Here is a 20,339-nt window from a genome sequence, read left to right as displayed (position 1 = left end):
CTGTCCCCCTCCAGGATCACCAGGTCCTATATTTATAGGACACAGACACCAGGAGCAGTGGACAAGCAGTTTTATGCAGTTAGCTTCATTTTCAGGTGCCGCTCCTGCTCACCCTCCGCGGCCCCTCCCTGGCTGCAGCTGGGTTGGAATCCCCTGGCCCAGGGGGCAGTTCTTCAAGCACCTCCTTGAGGGCTGCCCGCCTTCCCTCGGATCTGTCACGGAAAGGGTCCATGGAGACAAGACCCCCAGGCAGCTATGTTTTTCCCTGTGGAAGCGGGAAGTATTGGCCCAAATCCTGCAAGGCCCCAAGTGGCTGGGTGAAGGTTGTGAGGTCCAAGGTACACACACTGCCCTCTCTCGAGCCCTCAGCAGAGCCCCCGGGAGCTGCCTGCTGTTCTCTGGGTGCTATGATGTCCTTAGACCCTGCAGGGCAGATGGCTCCCTGGAGACACAGCTGTTCAGGCACTGCCTCCAGGTCATCCTGGCCAAGAGGCTGATGGTGAAAGATATGGTCTGGGGATCAGGATTGGCCTTCAGGATGCCCTGCATTCCACTGCCTTGCCTGTGGCTGGGACATCCTGCCTGGACCTGTCATGGCCATTTCTGGGCTTCTAAACCAGAGCATGGGCCAAGGGAGAGAGCTGGCAAACTGCTAAAAATAAAAATATTCCCCCCACATTCCATTGGTGTGAGCTTCCTCTGACATTATACTATGACGGTGTATTTCATATTCTCAAAAGTTTATAATGATCTACACGAAACATCACTGCAACAGTGAGCTGAAGCCCTCACCCTGCCCCAGCACTCTGGCATTGCCTGGCCCTGCCAGCAGCTCCAGCAACCACAGGACGGATGTCATGGTCAGCCCTGGCCAGCGTCTTGGTGGCCTCCAGGACAGCATCCTTAAAGAAACACAGTCCCCCTCCATGGGAATCAAAGTCACTAGGTGCTCCCAGCAGCCCATAATTCACTTCTGAAGCCAGGGCAAGTGAGGGGCGCTGCCTTCATCTGTACTTCATTCTTGCGGGCATAATGCATGGCTGGACACTTCCTGGAAATTCAATTGCTTCCCAAACCTGAAAGGGAGACAGGATGCTTTTGGTTAGGCTGTGCATGCCGACACTGACTTTTCCCAGGATTGAATCGGGAGGAGGGGAGGCCACTGGCCACTGCCCCTGGGTCTTGGGCACTGCATCTGTGTCTTGCCTCCCAGGAGCTGCATTTATACCCCAAGCTCTGAAGGAAGAGGCCCCCTTTGTCCTTTGCAGAAGCTCCACCTCCCTAGGCTGAGACTGACACCTGTTTTCCTACCCTACGGTTTTCTTTTCTTTCCTTCTTTTTTTTTTTTTTTTTTTTTTCAGACAGAGTCTCACTCTGTCACCTAAGCTGGAGTCTTATCTTTTCTTTTCCCTCCCTCCCTTCCTTCCTTCCTTCCTTCTTTCCTTGTTTCTTGACAGAGTCTTGCTCTGTTACCCAGGCTGGAGTGCAGTGGCACAATCTCAGCTCACTGCAACCTCTGCCTCCCGGGTTCAAGTGATTCTCCCGCCTCAGCCTCCCAAGTATCTGGAATTACAGGCACCCACCATCACGTTGGGCTAATTTTTGTATTTTTACTAGAGACGGGGTTTCACCATGTTGTCCAGGCTGGTCTCAAACTCCTGAGCTCAAGTGATCCATCCACCTTGGCTTCCCAAAGTGCTGGAATTACAAGTGTGAGCCACCACACCCGGACAACCCCACAGTTTTCACTGATGCTCCTACCTAACCCCCAGAGAGATTCTCTCTTTGCTTTTTGCTCCAGATATTAATTATATTCCAGGATGGCTCCTCCTGACCACGTGGCCCCTATCCTGTCACGTCCCATGGCTGGGCATGGAGAGGGTTCTCTGGATTGAGAACCAGGGCCCTTGAGTTCTAGCCAGGACTCAACCCATGGTGTGACTTTGGGCAAGTCATGTCAGTTCTCTGGGCCTCACATTTCTCTTTGCTAGAGCAGATGAGATACCTGGAAAAAGCAAGGTGGCTTCTCGCTCCACAAAGTGTGGTCCCTGGACCAGCAGTGCTGGGATCTCCAGGGAGCTTGTTAAGAAAGGCAGAGTCTAAGACATGGTCCACCCTGGACTTACTGGATCAGAATCTACAGTTTGACAAAACCTGTCGATTCATTAGCACATTAAAGGGTGAGAAGAACTGGTAAGAGTGATATGCAGTTATTTTGCTTAAAGTTTGGCTAATTTAATAAGAGCAAGAGAGAATTTCTGAGATTCTTGGATGAAGTAATAAATACAATGTTTAAAAGAATTGCAGTGGACAGAGAGACTGAGGGGTGAAGCTGGTCAGGGAACAGGTGAGCAGGCAGCTGCAGCCCTCCAGGTGTGGCCACAGGAACCTGGTGGTGGGTGACGAGTGTGGGCTTGGTTGGCTTGATATTGCTGAGGAAGAATGGGTAATTCTTGGTGATACATTGAATGTCCAGCTAGTGCGGAGGAAGAGATTGGAAATAATTCACGGCTGTGAGGCCTTGGTCCTTCGGTTCTAATTCTGTGTGCAAGACCTCTGGCTGGCCTTGCTGTTTAATTAAACAAATATCGTCCTTATTTTTAAGACATTCCGACCTGTCCTAATTGAATCCTAGAATGGGAAGTAAGAAGACAAGGTACACCAGAGCCTATGATGGTCATGTGTTCCTGTCACTCTGGACTTGTGGTTCCCAGCTCTGCTACACAATGGAAATCTCTGGAGAATCTCTAGAAATCCTGGTACCCAGACCACAGCCCAGAACCATTAAGTCAGGATCGCTGGGGTGGGTCCAGGTGGTTATGAGGCATGGCCAGGGCTGAAACTCGCTGCTTTTGTCTCTCTAGTACAAGGACTGGCAGGGCAAGAGCTGGGGGCCTGTGGGCACGTGGCTGCTGATGAGATCTGTGTCTGATGTTTCTGCTGCACTGTTGAAATGCAGCCTGGGCCAGTGAACGCTGCCGGTGGTAAGGAGCATGGAGTCTGAGCCATCTCCCACCCGGATGATCTCTGAGCCCCTCACACACTTTCATGCAGTAATGACAGGGCTGGGTGGGGGGGGGCCCAGGAAGAAATGCTACAGAATAGGGCTGAGAACACGCTCTGCTCCAAGACATAGTTCCTTACATGCACAGACCTCAACACAAAAGGCACCATTTACAGCTCATTCACTTTATGGACCCCACTTAAGTGATGAAGCTCTGTCTATATTGGGATTTTGATTACTGTGGGTTCCCAGAATGGAGGGCATGCTACAGATACACCATTAAAAAAAAATCACACCTCATGGTGTTGGGCCAGCTCTCACCACAGAGGCCACTTCCCTGCTAACAATTCCTTGGTGCTTGGGCGTTGATGAGGGACTTTAATGGATATTATCTGGGGGAGAATCAGAGCCTGGGCAAGGGAGGAATCTGTACAATACAGACAGTGAGAGGGAGGCTTGGGGAGGTGACCTGCCCAGTGTCACGCAGAGTGGAGATGGCCTGGGAATTTCCGCCTTTTCCCTCCCAGTTCGGGGCTCTTTCTCTTTCCCTGGGAGGGTTTCTGAACACAGAAGAGAGCTGGAGGGTTTCTCCCAGTGGGCTGGAGGGCTGGGAGAGGCAGGACCTCTTCCTAACACCTCTTGGAGAAGACAGACTCATGGTTATGGGGGTCACACCACGGTTCCTTTCCAGATGGGAATACTTCCAAACTCAGCGATTAAGCAAGATTAAAAACAAAAAGGCCCTCTAGAAAGGGGTTAACCTCATTTCCTCAGTGTAAAAACTGTCCTTGGCAGTTGGAAACGGCAGAGTTGACTCCACGGATGACTGATGCCCCTTACGGGGGTTATATACCTGTCCACACGTGCCCCTGGCAGGGATTTAAACTTTCCATGCTGTTCCACGCATCCTAAATCAAGTAGATCCATCCTGGCCCTTGGTGAAGCCTAAGAGCTGGCGAGGCTTATGTTAAATTGCCCTCTCTGGGCTCCTGCTCCTGGGCTGACAGTCACAAATTCCCCTTAATGAGCACTCCTGAAGTAACCACGGCAGCGCTGTGTGCTAAATTAAGATTCGAGAGCCCAGGCAGGGAGACGGAGGTGTTTGCTTTGGCTGAGAAGGTGCCTGGGCCCCGGCCTGTGTGTTTGCCTGGGTGCCCTGATAAGTGGGCTGCATATTAAGTGCCGCATGGTGGGACCAGAACCATCTGCTGTATGTCCTGAGAGGTCACGCCTGCTGGCCCTTTGGGACCTGGTGGCAGAGGGACCCGGTGTCAACCTGTCTTTGGCTTCCTTTGTGGCCCTGTCACTGAAAAGCCAGAATGAATATTCTTCCTTTCGGAATAAAAATTGAGCCGTGGAAGTTTTGTTTGCTTTGATGAATTACTTCCAGGCTGCTGTTGTTTGGAGAGCAAAGCGCCACAGCTGCAGGGTGGGTAAAGGCTGCGGTCACTCCCCTCCTGTCAATGCTGGTTCCTGTTCCTGAGGCTGAGAGAACTCCTGACAGCAGGGTGGGCACATCTTGGTAGTTGCAGCTTTTCAAGACAGTGTGGCCCAGTGGGGAGAGAGCAGAAAACCTGGGTTATGCTGGCTCTGCCATTTATCAGCTGTGTAACCTTGGGGAAGTGATTCAATCGCTGTGTGCCTCAGTTTCCTCACCTGTCAATAGGGGATCATAATCTTGGCCCTGCGTGCCTTACAGGAGCATTAAGAGCATCAAATGAAACAATAAAAAATGAAAACATTTACAAATGGTAATTTGCCGTATATATTTTAATACAAGTGCCTGCCCTTCAATCCAGCTCTCTGCACTGCCTGGGGACAGTGTTAGCAGGAGGACCCCGCTCTGACAGGGACCCGGACTTCTGCCTCTTATGTTTGGAGACAGATGATCACATCTCTCTTATATGTACAAAAGCTTAGTGAACATAAATTAAAGACATTGCTTGCTTGTAGGCTTCTCGAGGGGAGGAATGATGGTCGATTTCTATGGATTTGATACAGGGGAAGGGATATCCCAGCTCCAAAGGATCTCCTGCATATCCAAGCCTTCCTCCACTTGTGCCCCGGACACCGTCCCCTCTACTTTCTCAAGGAAGTTTTTCCTGCAGCTCTGCTCCCCTCTCCCACTGTAGCTTCAATTTCCCTCCTCTGCATGTTTCAGCACGTGAGCAAGTCTTCACAGGACCCCTTTACAACACATGAAACATCCCTCTGGGCTCCTGCTTCCCTTCAGCTCCAGCTCCAGTTCTCTGCTCCTGTCAATGCTCAACCTCCTAGAGGAGTTGTATCTGCTCACTGCCTCAGCCTCTTTCCCTTCCATCTCTCGCCAGTCCCCTGGCTAAATAGCGCTTGTCCATGACCACCCTGACATGCAAAATGACCTGCAGTCCACATTCCATCCTGCCACACTCTACTGGCCCGTCTCTCCTTGGAGCTTGTGCTTCTCCAGCTTGTGCCTGAGGCCATACCCACTCATCTGCTGTTCCTCCTTGCACCCTGGCAGTGCCTTCTCAGCATCGCTGCTTCCTCTCTCTCTCTGCAACTGTTGGAGAGCCCCAGGGGGCTGTTCTCAGCAATTTGAATGCCTCCATCTCTGCTCTTCAGAGGACACTGTACTCAGTCCTGTGGCTTCAGACACCATCCAGACATGACGACTTGCCCATTTCTTTTTCTAGCTTAGACTTTCTCTCTGAGCTCCACTCATGCTCACCTGTCTACTCGTCACCTCCTCTTAGACGTCAAACATCATCTGAAACTTCAAACGGGGTAGCCAGAACTCTCCATCCCTCCAGATCCTTGCCTCTGATGGCCATGCTTCCCTGCCTTTATCATTTAGCCATTCTCTTAGCTTCTCAGATCAAAAGCCCAGGAGGTGCCCTGACTCTCCTCTTTCTCTTGCATCTCACATTCAGTCTACTGGTGAGTCCAAGCCACAGTCATCCCTTGCTGGCACTTTCATGGTAGCCAGTTACTTGCTGGTAACTGGTCTGCCCTTGGCCCCTGCAATCTATACTACATATGACAAAGTGAGCTTTTTGAAGCATCAATCACATCATATCACTCCATGGTTAAAATTCTTCAGTGGGCTTCCACTGTACCCAGAATAAAATCCAAATCTCTTTCCTCTGTGCCTAAGGCTGGTGTGACTTGGTCCTTGTGCTCTTGCTCCCTGCCCTCCAGTCACTCTGGTCTCCTTCCCACCTTGTGGCCAAGAAACGCTTTCCCTTCAGACTTCTCGCTTTCCACTCTGTCTGCTAGGACTGTGCATTCCCAGAACGTGGCGTGCCTGCTCCCTTCTCATGATGCAGCTGTCAGTTTAAAGTTCTCTTCTCAGGTGAGGCCTCCCCAACCTACCCAGCTAAAAGCAGTCTTCCCAGTTACTGTCTACCACATTACATAGCTTAGTTATTTCATAGCACTTATTAGCCCCTCAAACGATCTTACTTATTTGTTGATGTGTTCATTGTCTGTCTCCTTCCTCCCCCTAGAATGTCAGTTTCTCACCTGCTGGGCTCTGTCTTGTTCTCTGCTGTAGCCCCAGCACTAGTAGTAGCTGGCATAAGAAGGCACCCAACACATACAGTGTTTGCTGACTGATTGGCTGTTCATTACTGTTCAGTGCCTGATACATATCATCAGAGTATTTGGGGCATAGATGGGGACTTGGAGATCACTGAATCCAGTCTTCTTTTTTAGACAAGGAAACTGAGAATGAGACAAGATTGCAGCAGAGCTGGGCTGTCCCAGGCCTAAGAAAGGACCTGATAGTGGTGCTGAGGTTGCCGGTCCTGGTGGTGAAGAGAGGATAGTAAGGAAGCAGGCTGGCGGCCAAGCAAGGCGAGGACAGCAGGACCAAGGCCGGCTCTCAGCTGCGGTGCTCCATCCATGCACAAATCTCTTCCTGCCCAAACTGCACACGGTTGGTGGAGAAGCTGAGTGCAGGCCCCGCAGGGCAGGCATCAGTCATTATACATCCAATCTGCCGGCCGATACCATCACGGCGGGGGCGCCTTTCTGGCAATGTGAAGGCAATGTTAAGCCTGCCTAGTAGCCTTTGGGTTATGGGGAGGAGACGAAGACAAAATGCAGGCCTGGGGTAAGGGGCCCTGGGGCTTGCCCTGTGGGTGTGTGGGGGATGGAAGGCAGAAAGAGAAAAGGCCCATCCACCGCAGATGGGAGATGGGCAGCTGCCAAGAGGATGGGGCTGGGGGTGGAGGGGGCAGTGATGCAGGCCGAGAAGAGCCTTCTTCTCTTCCTGTTGTGTGACACGCCACACTTACTTCCTCTGTGATTGTTACGTGTCCTCGGGCCTGGGCCTTCGAGTAGTGTTTACACTTGCAGCTTTTTGGCAAGAACCACACTCTGAGAGGGGAGTGAGTCTTCGAGCCAGGGGTTCAACGAGTTACCAAAACATCGCTCAGCCCCTTCCTGTTTGTAGATGGCTGAGCGAAGGAGACAGCTGACTTTGGGGACAGAGAACAAAGGAGCTGAAGATCTGGAAGAGACAGAGGGCAAGCTCTGCCAAGAGGGGCAGGAGCACCTGGGCCGCCCACTCACTTGGGCCTGTCTTGGTGTCTCTGATGCTGCCCCTTGAGGCTTTCTCAAGAAGGAATCGGAGGCTGGGCACATGTGAGTGACTGGTAGGCCAGTCCTGTGGCTTCAGGAACATGCAGGAAACTCCCTACTCCCCTCCCACCTCACTGTGTGCTCCCCACAAGTGTTGGTGACCTGTGGCCCTGGAGGAGCCACCAAAGGAGGTGAACTTACATTGCTTCTGCAGAATGCTCTGTCTGGCTTTGATGAAGGCCAGGATGTCCGAGTCCGTCTGGCTGTCTCCGGTGAGAGGGATGGATGACATTGGCCTCTTGGGGATGCTGGGGGCAACCATGTGTCACATTTTACTGCAGTTTACAACTGGACTCACCACTTGTCTTTCCAAAATGCTTTTCAATTTTTGGTGACTGATCTCACCCAGAAAGTTACATGACACAGCTGGCCTGCTTCTCACTCCCTCCTACATTCTCTGTGTGGCAGCCACACTAAGCCTTCTGTCATGCAAATTGGGTCAAGTCACTCCCTGCCATAGACCCTGATATGGTTTGGCTGTGTCTGCACCCACATCTCATCTTGAACTGTAGTTCCCATAATTTCCACGTGTTGTGGGAGGGACCTGGTGGGAGATGACTGAATCATGAGGTGGCGTCCCCTATACTGTTCTCGTGGTAGTGAATAAATCTCATGAGATCTGAAGGTTTCATAAGAGGTTTCCCCTCTCACTTGGCTCTCATTCTCCCTTGGCTGCCACCATGTAAGACGTGCCTTTCACCATGATTGTGAGGCCTCCCCAGCGACATGAACTGTGAGTCCATTAAGCCTCTTTCTCTTTACAAATTGCCCAGTCTCAGGTATGTCTTTATCAGCAGTGTGAAAACAGACTAATACAGACCCTTTAGTGGTTTTTCACCACTCATAGAATAAAACTCAAACTCTGTCCCATGACCCACCAGGCTGTGTGTCATATGACCCCGATTCAGTAGCTCCAGCTGCCCCCTCTTCTTTCAGTGACTTGCATTTACCAAGCCGCATCCAACCTCAGGACCTTTGCTCTGATGCTTCCTCTCCCTGGACTCCCCTTCCCCCAGCCGTCACATGGCGGCCGCGCTTTCTCTCACTGCCTTCTCTATCCTCTCACCACCACCCATCCTGTCCTCCCATCCCCGATTTACCCAAACCAGCACCCCATAACCTGGGGCCTGTCAACTTCTGCGCCCAGCTTAGATGTCATATCCTTCAGTATTGTATCCTCAGAGCATCCCCACTCCCCATGTGACTTAGCTAGTTGACCTCAAAGCAGAGATTACTATTCTCTTGTCTCTCCTTAAAAACAGAACCATATTTAGCTAAGTTGCCACAACTAAAAAAAACGACCTTTCCCAGACTCCTGTGCTGTGATGTGTGGCCAGGTAGCCAGGTGATGGCCAATGAGATTTGTAAGTAGAAGTGTTGTGGGGCAATCTCCTTAGAAAGGGAGGGCTGTGTGTGCCCTCCCCCATCCCCTTTTCCATCCAGCTTCTCCATATAGCATTCCCCTTCAGCAAACTCAGAGCAGTACATTTGCCTGGTCTTGCCAACTTTCCGTCTGTCCTCACCCCTGTGCCTCTGCACGGCAGGAGGCGGTAGCCACTTCCTTAGAAGGCAGTAAGGATGGTATGTAACAAGGGGCTGGCCATTCCCACAGGTAGTTTTGGGTGTTGGCTTTCCAGCTGCAGCCCAGCTGGAAGTGCTAAAGCAGAGTCCAGGCAGGCAGGGCAGTGTGAGCTGGTGAGAGGCTGAGCAGCCATTCTAGTTGGAGGATACAGACACCCATGGTGCTGATCAACTCTGCTAAGCCTGGAAGCAAATGCTGCTGGGTCTTGAGGCCAGGCTTGTCAGCTCTATGCTCTGCTCTGTGGTGGGGCTGCCCTGGGCTGGCTCTTTCGCTTTCTGGCCCCCCAGGTACATCTATTTACAAGAAGATATGAAGCAACTCTGCCCACACAGGGCCCTGGTGACTGTGGGAGAAAACCTCCCCGCTTTGAGTTGGCCTGTGTGAGAGATTCCAGGGAATTCCCAGAGGGCCAGGGCAGAGGCCAGACCTGGGCTCTGTCTGTGTGGCTACTAGACGAGGGGCTTTTTCAGGGAGTAGATTGGAGATGGAGGCCCACTCCGCCCACTGCAGGGGCTGTCACAGGCATTAAAGGAGAAGACCACAGACCTGTCTTCCAGTGGGGTGCTGGTGCTGCTCTGTTTCTGGCTGTGTGGACTGGGGCAAGGCGAGGGCAGGATTTTCCTGGCATTCACATCACTGCAAAACACAAACCAACAAAAGCAAAAGGAATGGGGGCAAATTTATAGAAGATAAATTCAGGGTTTGTATCTAGGAGCTGTTATGGACTGAATGCGTCCTCTCAAAATCCACATGTTGACACGCTAATTCCCAGTGTGATGGGGGGCCTTTGGGAGGTGATTAGATTTAGATGAGGTCCTGAGAGTAGGGCCCCTGCACTGGGATTAGTGTCCTTATAGGTATAAGAAGAGGATGAGAACCTACAGTGCATGCTCTCTCTCTCTCTCTCTGTGTGTCTCTCTTGGCTCACTGCAACTTCCACCTCCGGGTTCAAGCAATTCTTCTGCCTAAGCCTCCTGAGTAGCTGGGATTACAAGTGTGCACCACCACACCCGGCTAATTGTTTGTATTTTTAGTAAAGATGGGGTTTCACCATGTTGGCCAGACTGGTCTTGAACTCCTGACCTCAAGTGATCCACCCACCTTGGTCTCCCAAAGTGCTGGGAGAGACAGCACACAGCAAGAAGGAGGTGCCAGCAAGTGAGGAAGGAGGCCCTCAGCAGGAACTGAATCTGCTGTGCTATGGACTGGAGGTTTGTGTCCCTGAAAAGTCAGGTGTTGAACCAAATCTCCAATGTAATGGTAGTACAGGTGGGGCCTTTGGGAGGTGATTAGGTCATGAAGGCAGAACTCTCGTGAATGGGATTAGAGTCCTTATAAAAGGGGCATCAGAGAGCTCCCTGGCCCCTACCACCATGTGAGAATGCATCGAGAAGACAGCTGTCTATGAACGAGGAAGGGGGTCCTCACCAGACATCGAATCTGCCAGTGCCTTGACCTTGGACTTCCCAGCCTCCAGAACTGTGAAAAATAAACATTTGTTGTTTGAGCCACTCGTTCTATAGTATTTTGTTATAATGCCTGAGCAGACTAAGACAAGAGCCAAGAATCCTGTCTTGGATGGTTTACACAGTAATTTTCTTTTTTTCTTTCTTTCTTTCTTTTTTTTTTTTTTTGAGATGGAGTTTCACTCTTGTTGCCCAAGCTGGAGTTCAATGACGTGATATCCTGACCTCAGGTGATCCGCCCACCTTGGCCTCCCAAACTGCTGGGATTACAGGCGTGAGTCACTGTGCCTGGACTACACAGTAATTTTCATTGTTAGGGCATGCATCTGTTGGTTGTAGAAGCTGAACAAACGATGGCCACAACTGTTATTGATAGACATGCCAGGCTCTGTGAAAGTGCTCTGCAAACATCATGCCATTTAATCCTCTCAATGACCTAAGAGGTGGATGTCATCATCTCCATTTTATACATGAGAAAACAGGCTTAGAGAGATTAAAGAAATTCTAAAAGTTATCCAGCTGGTAAGTGGCAGAATTTGGAGCTACTCAGGATTCTTTGAGGCTCCAGAACCTGTGCTCTCAGCCACCATGCCTTCCAACTGGGCTTGACTCTATGGCATTCTGGGAACACACACTGGCCTACCCTGACCACGCTGCCTGCCCCTGGGACCCAGCTTCATGCTCTCTGAGTGAGAAGTCAGATCCAACAGCGCACTAGATGCAGCTGTGCCTGTTCACCTAGGCCGCTGACATGTGCGCCTTGCCTCGGATTCCCGGCCCAGTGCGGTGGAACCCAGAAGCTCCTCTTGGGAGGTGAAGAGGCAGGTGGACACGGCTGGTTGGAGGCCAGTGTATTCCACATGCCTGTGGTGACAAGGTCCCTACTCTAAGCTGTGCTGTAAGGAGATCTTCCTCGCTTCCTGCCTGGAGACAATGTCAGAGCTGGAAGAGGCCTAAGAAGTCACCTGGGTACAACCCTCCTTTTAAACTCTGGGGACACTGGGGCTGAGAGGCAGGCTAGGGTTAGAGACAGGTGAGCCGGCTCCGCGGAGTCTGCATCTTCTGTGCAAGGTACTCCACAGACCTGACAAACCGCGGGTCTCATGGCCCCTTCCCCGGCTCTGGCCTTCCGCCTTCCGATCTCAGCCAATGGCAAGGCTGCTTCCATAGGTCACGACTGTGGTCAAACAAGCAGGAAAAGACATCGGAGCCTGGGGAAGCCCCCCTCACCCACCAGTGTCCATTTCCTAGCAGTGGAGAGACTTTCCACCAGGTGCCCTTCATGGTGGCAGAGCAGAAATCTCTGTGCTGGGTCTAGTGAGGACTGCTGCAGGACCAGAGGTAGCCACAAGATGGCAAGCTCTGCACGCTTTTCTTTAGAGAACAGTGACCAATTCTCAAGGCTCCTGCAGAGTGGTTCCTGGTGCAGCCTGGAGAAGGGAAGGAGAAAGGGCTTTCCATCCTGCAAGTGCTTTCATTACAACGGGTCAAGGTCAGTTTGGAAGTTGTAGCAAATTTGCAAGACCAAGGCACTGGCACAAAAATGGCTCATTCACTCAATGGCTTCCCAGTGGAGCCATGGCTCAGGTTCCAGGGAGAGTTCACAGGTGCCAAACTACTGAAAGCTGGGAGGGGGTGGAAGAGGATGGAGAGATGGATGGGGCAGGGTAGAGGGCACGATCACACCGTGGCCAGTGGGGCCATCCGGTACCCTTTGAGGAGGCCCAGCTGCCCTGCCTGTTGCCTCAACAGCTCATGCAGGAGGGCAGTGGAATGGAAGGCTGGGGGCTCCCGAGGGAAATGACTCTTCAAACCCGTAAGCTGCTCAAGTGTCCTGTTCTTGGATGCCACAGCTTGGTTTCTGTAATTCTGGGGATGGTGCCATAAATGACCTCTGCCCTCGCCCTTTGCCCAACCAGCCTTTGACACTGATTTAATTTCTCATGTTGACGTCCCTCTGGAGAGAGAACATACCAGCCATCAGAATGAATTATCTTTCTTAAAAAGGATTAATAAGCCATATTAATAATAATTAGGCCTCCTGGGTTGCCAATCAGAGTGTTTAGTGGGATCAGCTTCCAGGGCCTGAGCATCCCTGGGGAAGTGATGAATCAGGTTTCTTTCAGAACCCAATGAGCAGAGGACCAGCGTCCCGCCGCCCAGTTCCCCGCCTGCGGCAGTTCCACAGGAACAGCCGTTCTGGAGCTCAGGCAGCAACTGCCGCTGGGCCCTCGCTGTCTCACCTCGCGGCTCTGACCGGGCACTGGAACGTTTATCTGCTCACAGAGTGACCGTGTCGGAGGGACCTTTGCACATCTTACAGATGGGGCAAGGGAATCCCAAAGTGGGGAGCTGGCTTGTCCAAGGGTGTGCTGCTCGAAGGGGCCATGACTGGGATTCATGCTATTCAAATCTCAATAAAGGGAACTCGTTGGAGGAGGTCAATAATGACGTGACACATGCCTTTGAAGTCCAAGGTTCTTGACTGCAGGGTTAAGGGTCTCTAGGCAAGCACATCCAGGGAGCATCTTAAGTTGGAATACCTAAGGAATGTCCAGGAATGCCCAAGGCCAAGACAAGGTGGAAGGAGCACTATTCTGATGGGTGGCACAGCAGACGGTCCCTGGAGGCCTTGTCCAGGGGCTACTCCTTAGACCTATTCTACTGTGGACTCTCTCAGAGATGCCAGCGGATAAAGGCTGGCAGTGGGATGGATCAACAAATAAGCAGTAAAGAGGCAGCCCTGGCTGCAAGGGAGCATGACAAAGGGAATGAAGCAGAGAGGACGAAGAAAAGGAGAAGGGGGATGTAAGATAGGAATAGGGACAGGCAGAGCCGACAATGGAGGGAGAGATGGGAGAAGAGGGGAGTGGAGGAGGGAAGGAGGCAGGGAGAGGGCAGGGGGAGCAGTGGGCAGAAGGAAGAAAAGGCACTCGCCATGGAGTGTGAAGGTTTAGGTTTAATCTGTGGCTCTTTTTTTTTTGAGACGGAGTCTCGCTCTGTCTCCAGGCTGGAGTGCAGTGGTGCGATCTCAGCTCACTACAACCTCCACCTCCCGGGTTCAAGTGATTCTCTTGCCTCAGCCTCCTGAGTAGCTGGGATGACAGGTGCGCACCACCATGGCTGGCTAATTTTTGTATTTTTAGTAGGGATGAGATTTCACCATATTGGCCAAGGCTAGTCTCGAACTCCTGACCTCGTGATCCACCCGCCTTGGCCTCCCAAAGTGCTGGGATTACAGGCATAAGCCACCGTGCCTGGCCTAATCTGTGGCTCTTTACGTTATTAACTACAGAGTCAAAGCATCTCATTCCCTTTTAGGGCCTCAGTGTCCTCATTTGCAGAATGCGGAGGCTGAACTCAGGATTTCTCAGCTGAAATGGTGAGGGCCAGTCACAGGGAATTCTGGGTTTCCAGACCTTAGAAGGTTGGCCTTTTAAGGCAACACAGTTTTGCCCCTTAAAAATCATAGCCTCTTGCGAAAATCAGACGCTGTGGACACATTGGAGAGCGGATACCCCAGGCAGGAGGATCTGGTGGTGGGAAGCACATAAAGAAAGCACCTTGTACAAAATATTACAAAATGTGGGCTGGTAAGTGCCAACACCTAGTAGATAACATAGTGGACATGTGTCCCTAAAAGGCAGTCATTGATCCTAAACAAAATTGCTGTGAGGAATGCGGGGAGTGCACGACTCAGACAGGCCTGGGTTTGAGTCCACCACGGATTAGCTGGTGACCCTGGGCAAGCTACTTCATCTCTCTGAGCCTGCGTTTTTTCACATGTCAAGTGAGGGACCATGACGTTGCTCGTGTGATTTGCACCTGGCCCATGAGGACCCTCTACGAAGGCTAGGGGATATTACCACCATCAGGCCAAGGCTGTCTCCCTTGGGAACGTATGAGCACCAACAGCGAATCCTCCGAGTGGGATGTGCACAGGGAATGTCTGAGATGCCCTGAGAGCCTGAGACAGGGTTCCCTACCCGCCTCACCCTGGCAGAGTTCTGTGAGCCCTTTACTACCAGCATCTAAAGCACGTGACAAGGATTTCTTTGTCAGAGGTGGAGCCCCTAGAGCTCTTCCTTTCCAATCTCTGGCGGGGTTACTTTTCCTCTCACCTGCCTAGTGTGACCATCCCATCCACGAATCCTGGCACTCCAACAACTGTTAGAGGAGGAAATATGGGACAGCCAGCCACTGGAGTTGAGGTGTTTTAACAAACACCGTTCAGGACACTCAGTGATCTCTTCCCAGGAATTAGAGCATCCAACCAGCACGCCAGCAGCCACCACAGGGGATGGGGCTGAACAGCCCTCTAGGGCTGCCTGAAAGCCATCTTCCCCAAGACCCTCCTGCCGGCAGTCACCGAAGGGGCTTGGGGTGGGGGTGGGGACTCTGGGAGCAGGATTTTGGGAAAAGCTCCTGTGGGTGATCTGATGCACACCTTTCAAATTCAAGGTTCTGAACACTAGGATTAAGCATTTTTTTTTGCAAGCATAATATATTTCTTTTCCTTTTTTTTTTTTTCTTTTTGAGACAGGGTCTCACTGCGTCACTCAGACAGAGTGCAGTGGTGCAGATCTTGGCTCACTACAGCCTTGACCTTCTGGGTTCAAAAGATCCTCCCATCTCAGCCTCCTGAGTAGCTGGGACTACAAGCATGTGCCACCATGCCTGGCTATGGGTCTGTGGGGAGGGAAGGATGCTTTTCATGTTTTTTATAGAGATGGGGTTTCACCTTGTTGCCCAGGCTGGTCTTGAACTCCTGGCTCAAGTGATCCACCTGCCTTAGCCTCCCAAAGTGCTGGGATTACAGGCATGAACCACTGTCCCTGGCCAAGCATAGTATATTTCTATCTTGCATCTATCAGACCCCTTGCTGACACTCCTGGCGCTCTCTCTTTCTCTTTCTCTCTCTCTCTCTCTCACACACACACACACACACACGCGTGCGCACATGTACACACTCCAATGTCTTTGAAGTCAAAGGAAAAATGAGAGACAGGGCTTTCTATTCCCTGAGCAGGATACTGCTACTAGTAGAAGCTACCCAAGAGATGAGAAAAGAGGATGGAGAAATAGCCAGGGGTGCCGAGCCTCACAACCAAGAGGAGAGCTTATTCTCATGGGGCAGATACATGAGGGGCTCAGCACAGAGCCAGAGCAGTGGCTGAGGAAGCTGAGTCCTCTTGGTTGTGTTTTTCAGATGTGCTGTGTGGAGTCCTGGAGTTTTAGCGAGAGGGCTCCGTGTGTGGAAGGAGGCAGGTATACAGGGGTTGCAATTCAAATTTACCAGCCTCTAGAGGTTGGCAGGTGCCCAAGTGAATGCATGGAGTGGGCCAGGTGCAGGGCACAAATGCTAAGCTGCCTGCATTGCCATGGCATAGTGCGGCTGCCTAGTTATTCTGCTTCTGCATTTTTAAAAATCCATAGACTATTATTTAGAGAAGTTTTAAGTTTACAGACAATTGAGCAGATAGTACAGAGAATTCCCTTATACTCCTCTTCCCTGCCTAACAGTTTTCCTTATTACTAACATTTTGTATTAGTGTGATAAATTTGTTATAACCGATGAATGAATATTGATACATTATCATGCACTGAAGTCCATGGCTTATGCAGGGCTTCACTCTTTGTGCTGTACAGCTCTGTGGATTTTGACAAATGCATGACATCATCTATGCAACATTACGATATCATACAGAATAGTTTCACTGCCCTAAAAATTCCCTGTGCTCCATCTAGTCATCCTTCCCTCCCTACAAGTCCATGACGATCACTGACTATTTCACTGTGTCCATAATTTTGCCTTTTCCAGAATGTTATATAGTTGGAATTATATAATACGTAGTCTTTTCATATTAGCATCTTTCACTAAGCAATATGCATTGCAGGTTCATAACTTTTCATGGCCTGATAGCTCTTTTTTTTTGAGATGGAGTCTTGCTCTGTCACGTAGGCTGGAGTGCAGTGGCTTGATCTCGGCTCACTGCAACCTCTGCCTCCTGGGTTCAAGCAATTCTCCTGCCTCAGCCTCCCAAGTAGCTGGGAGTACAGGTGCATGCCAATACCCTTGGCTAATTTTTGTATTTTTAGTAGATGTTGCGTTTCACCATGTTGGCCAGGATGCTCTTGAACTCCTGACCCCAAGTGATCCACCCACCTTGGCCTCCCAAAGTGCTGGGATTACAGATCTGAGCCACTGTGTCCGGCCTTGATAGCTCTTTCTATTGCTGAATAATATTCCATGGTTTGTTTATTCATTCACCTTTTGGAGGACATCTTGGTGGCTTTCAGTTTTGGGCAATTATAAATAATTTATAAATAAAGTTGCTATGAACAATCGTATTCTGGTTTTTTTTTTTTTTTGTGGACATAAGTTTTCACCTCAGTTAGGTAAATAACTAAAATGCAATTGCTGGATTTTATGGTAAGATCATATTGAGCTTTGCAAGAATCCATCAAACTGTCTTCCAAAGTGGCTGCACCATTTTGCATTCCCACCAGCAATGAATGAGAGTTCCTATTGCTCCACATCCTCACCGGCATTTGGAATTGTCAGTTTATTTTGGATTTTAGCCATTCTAATATGTATGTAGTGGTATCTCGTCGTTGTTTTAATTTGTATTTCCCTGTGTGACACAGGACGTTGTGTACCTTGTCATGTACTTATTTGCCATCTGTATCCCTTCTTTGGTGAAGTGGCTATTCAGATCTTTTGGCCACTTTTATATTGGGTTGTTTATTTTCTTATTGTTGAATTTTTAGAGTTCTTGTATACTTTAGATACAAGTCCTTTATCAGATATGTGTTTTGCAAATATTTTCTCCCAGTCTGTAGCTTCTCTTTCAATTCTTTTAAAAATATCTTTTGCAGAGTGGTGTTTTAATTTTAAATAAAGTCCAACATCAATTTTTTCTTTCATGAATCTAGATTGTCTTCCAAAACACCAAGCTAGCCAAACAAACACCAGGCTAGCCAAACAAAACACATCAAGTCAGTTATTGATCCTGGGCTCAGGGGCTCACATAGGAGCTGTGTCCTAAATCCAGAATATGAGGCAGTGAGAGGGCACTGGGTCTGGGATGGCAGCGCTATAGCCCCGGGCAGATGGGCCCAGCGGCTCCTTCCCCAGTGCGGTGTCCGGCATGTAGCAGATGCTGGAGGGATGGACTTCAAGATGGCACTATGCCAGCCACAATGGGCACTATGCTATGTGCCAGTTCCTACTGCTAAGTGGAGCTAAGTGTGATGCCCAGACCCATAGGGGTGCCACTGCTCTGCAGCAGGACTGCTACTGAGGCACACTGAAATTGCATGGCTTCTGCTTTCACATGGGTCCAAGCCCAGATTGAGAGAGGATGATGGCATGACCAGTCTACATAAGGCCCCCGAGAAGGGTCATGTGGACATTTGCTCCCTCCTGTTGCAACATAGCTTAGCCCTGAAGGCCATCTGGGATGGAAGGCATGGCTAGCATGTGACCTGCTGCCCTGCAACAGTGACCTGCTGGCTAGCTGAGTTGCCACCCTCCTGTCTCAGGCTGCCCTTGAAGGGTACACAGACCAAGTTTTTAAGCCCCCACCTTGTTCAGCATCCATGTTGTGGGGCAGGAAACTGAGGGTTGAAGACCCAGGGAGACCCCCAGTCTGGCGACTGTGGAAGCAGGTTTGGTGGGGCTGAAAGTGTTTAGGCTTGGACAGATGATCATATCCCAGATTGGCTCATGTGAGACATCTATCCATTTGGAAAAAAGAAGTTATATTCTTACCTCATCCCATATGCAAAGATACATTGTAAGATTAAAGATCTAAATATAAAAACAAAAATGATGGAGGAACTAGAAAAAAATATGGAATAGGTGACAAAAGCTGCTTTCTAGCTGAATGACCTTGGTACAAGTCATTTGACCTGTCTATTTCTCAGTTTCCTAATCTGGAAGCTGACAATGATTATAATAGGGCCTGCCTCAAAGTCATGGTGGTCACTAATTGGGTAAACATTGGGAAAGCCCTTGAGAGAGTGGCACACAGCAAGCAGCCTAGGACAGGACCTGCTGCCCCACCATGCAATCAACACTTGCTGCTATACCATGATTTCATTACTTTTAACAGTCTATAGGTAGAAAAGTGCTACCTATAAAAGTGTTTTCTTTTGCATTGCTAATGAGCACCTGTCTTCCATGAACTGCCTGCCCATGACCATTTAAAAAATGTTGGCCAGGTGTGGTGCCTCACACCTGTAATCCCAGCACTTTGAGAGGCTGAGGTGGGAGGATCACTTAAGCCCAGAAATTCAAGACCAGCCTGGGCAACAAGGTGAGACTCTTCCTCTACAAACAATTTTTTTTTTTTTAAATTAGCCAGGTATGGTGGCACATGCCTGTGATTCCAGCTACTCAGGAGGCTGAGGCAGGAGGATTGCCTGAGCCCAGGAGGTCGAGGTTGCAGGGAGCCCTGATCACACTGCTGTACTCTAGCATGAGTGAGAGTCAAACCCTGTCTCAAAGAAAAAAAAGTGTTTTTCATTTCATTGATCCATAGGAGTTGTTTGTATTCTGCATATTGATCTGTTGTTATATATATACACACATATATATGTATCTATATACATTAAACATTTTTTTCTTTAAGTACAAAAACAAAGGCACTCCAAAAAATTAGAATACAGGCTGAAGTGCTGGCACCAACAGCCAGATTGGAGGGTCTGGGAAAGTCCAAGGAAAATCTCAACCTGGTGTTGAGGGCTCACTTGCTGGCCTTTTAATTTTAAGAAGAGTTTTTTTTTTTTTTTTTCTTTTTTGAGATAGAGTCTTGCTCTGTAGCCCAGGCTGGAGTGCAGTGGTGTGATCTCGGCTCACTGCAACCTCTACCTACTGGGTTCAAGCGATTCTCCTGCCTCAGCCTCCCGAGTGGCTGAGATTACAGGCACGCACCATCACATCTGGTATTTTTGTATTTTTAGTAGAGATGGGGTTTCACCATGATAGCCAAGCTGGTCTTGAACTTCTGACCTCAGGTGATCCGCCCGTCTCAGCCTCCCAAAGTGCTGGGATTACAGGCGTGAGCCACCGCGCCCGGCCAATAGTTGTTTTTTAAGAATACTTTTTTTGGCCGGGCGCGGTGGCTCAAGCCTGTAATCCCAGCACTTTGGGAGGCCGAGATGGGCGGATCACGAGGTCAGGAGATCGAGACCATCCTAGCTAACACGGTGAAACCCCGTCTCTACTAAAAATATACAAAAAACTAGCCGGGTGAGGTGGTGGGCACCTGTAGTCTCAGCTACTCGGGAGGCTGAGGCAGGAGAATGGCATAAACCCAGGAGGCGGAGCTTGCAGTGAGCTGAGATCCGGCCACTGCACTCTAGCCTGGGCGACAGAGCGAGACTCTGTCTCGAAAAAAAGAATACTTTTTTTTTTTTTAAAGAATAGTTTTAAATGTACAGAAAAGTTGGAAAGATAGTGCACAGAGATCCCATGTAGCCTGTATACAGCTTCCCCTATTGGGCAGTTTTACCTTAGTGTGGTGCATTTGCCACAATCACTGAACCGATGTTGATACATTGTTATTAACTAAAGGCCATACTTTATTGGACTTTTCTTAGTTTTTCTCTAAAGCCTTTTTCTGTTCCAGGCTCCCACCCAGGACACCACTTTACA

General features: G+C 49.9%; 1 protein-coding gene across 9 annotated transcripts in view; it reads right to left on the bottom strand.

Moving 5' to 3' along the window:
* Positions 1–700: 700 nt before the first annotated feature.
* The window catches only part of KIF6 (kinesin family member 6), a 389,626-nt gene continuing 369,987 nt past the window's right edge, over positions 701–20,339 (bottom strand). For 5 of the 9 annotated variants that reach the window (XM_015136288.3, XM_078000038.1, XM_001117160.4 and 2 more), the window contains 4 exons: positions 10,641–10,691; positions 9,759–9,848; positions 7,772–7,878; positions 701–1,076 (listed from right to left, as the gene is read on the bottom strand). In XM_015136288.3, the coding sequence (XP_014991774.2) occupies positions 1,060–1,076; positions 7,772–7,878; positions 9,759–9,848; positions 10,641–10,691 (265 nt within the window). In that variant the 3' untranslated portion in view covers positions 701–1,059. Of the gene's footprint in view, positions 1,077–4,745; positions 7,019–7,330; positions 7,500–7,771; positions 7,879–9,758; positions 9,849–10,640; positions 10,692–20,339 lie in introns of those variants that run through there. The other 4 variants (XM_078000037.1, XM_015136289.3, XM_078000036.1 and 1 more) reach the window with 3 other exon arrangements.

This window comes from Macaca mulatta, chromosome 4 (assembly GCF_049350105.2).
Source record: "Macaca mulatta isolate MMU2019108-1 chromosome 4, T2T-MMU8v2.0, whole genome shotgun sequence".
NCBI classification, from domain to species: Eukaryota; Metazoa; Chordata; class Mammalia; order Primates; family Cercopithecidae; genus Macaca; species Macaca mulatta.
This window is presented reverse-complemented; position numbering and strand designations above follow the sequence as displayed.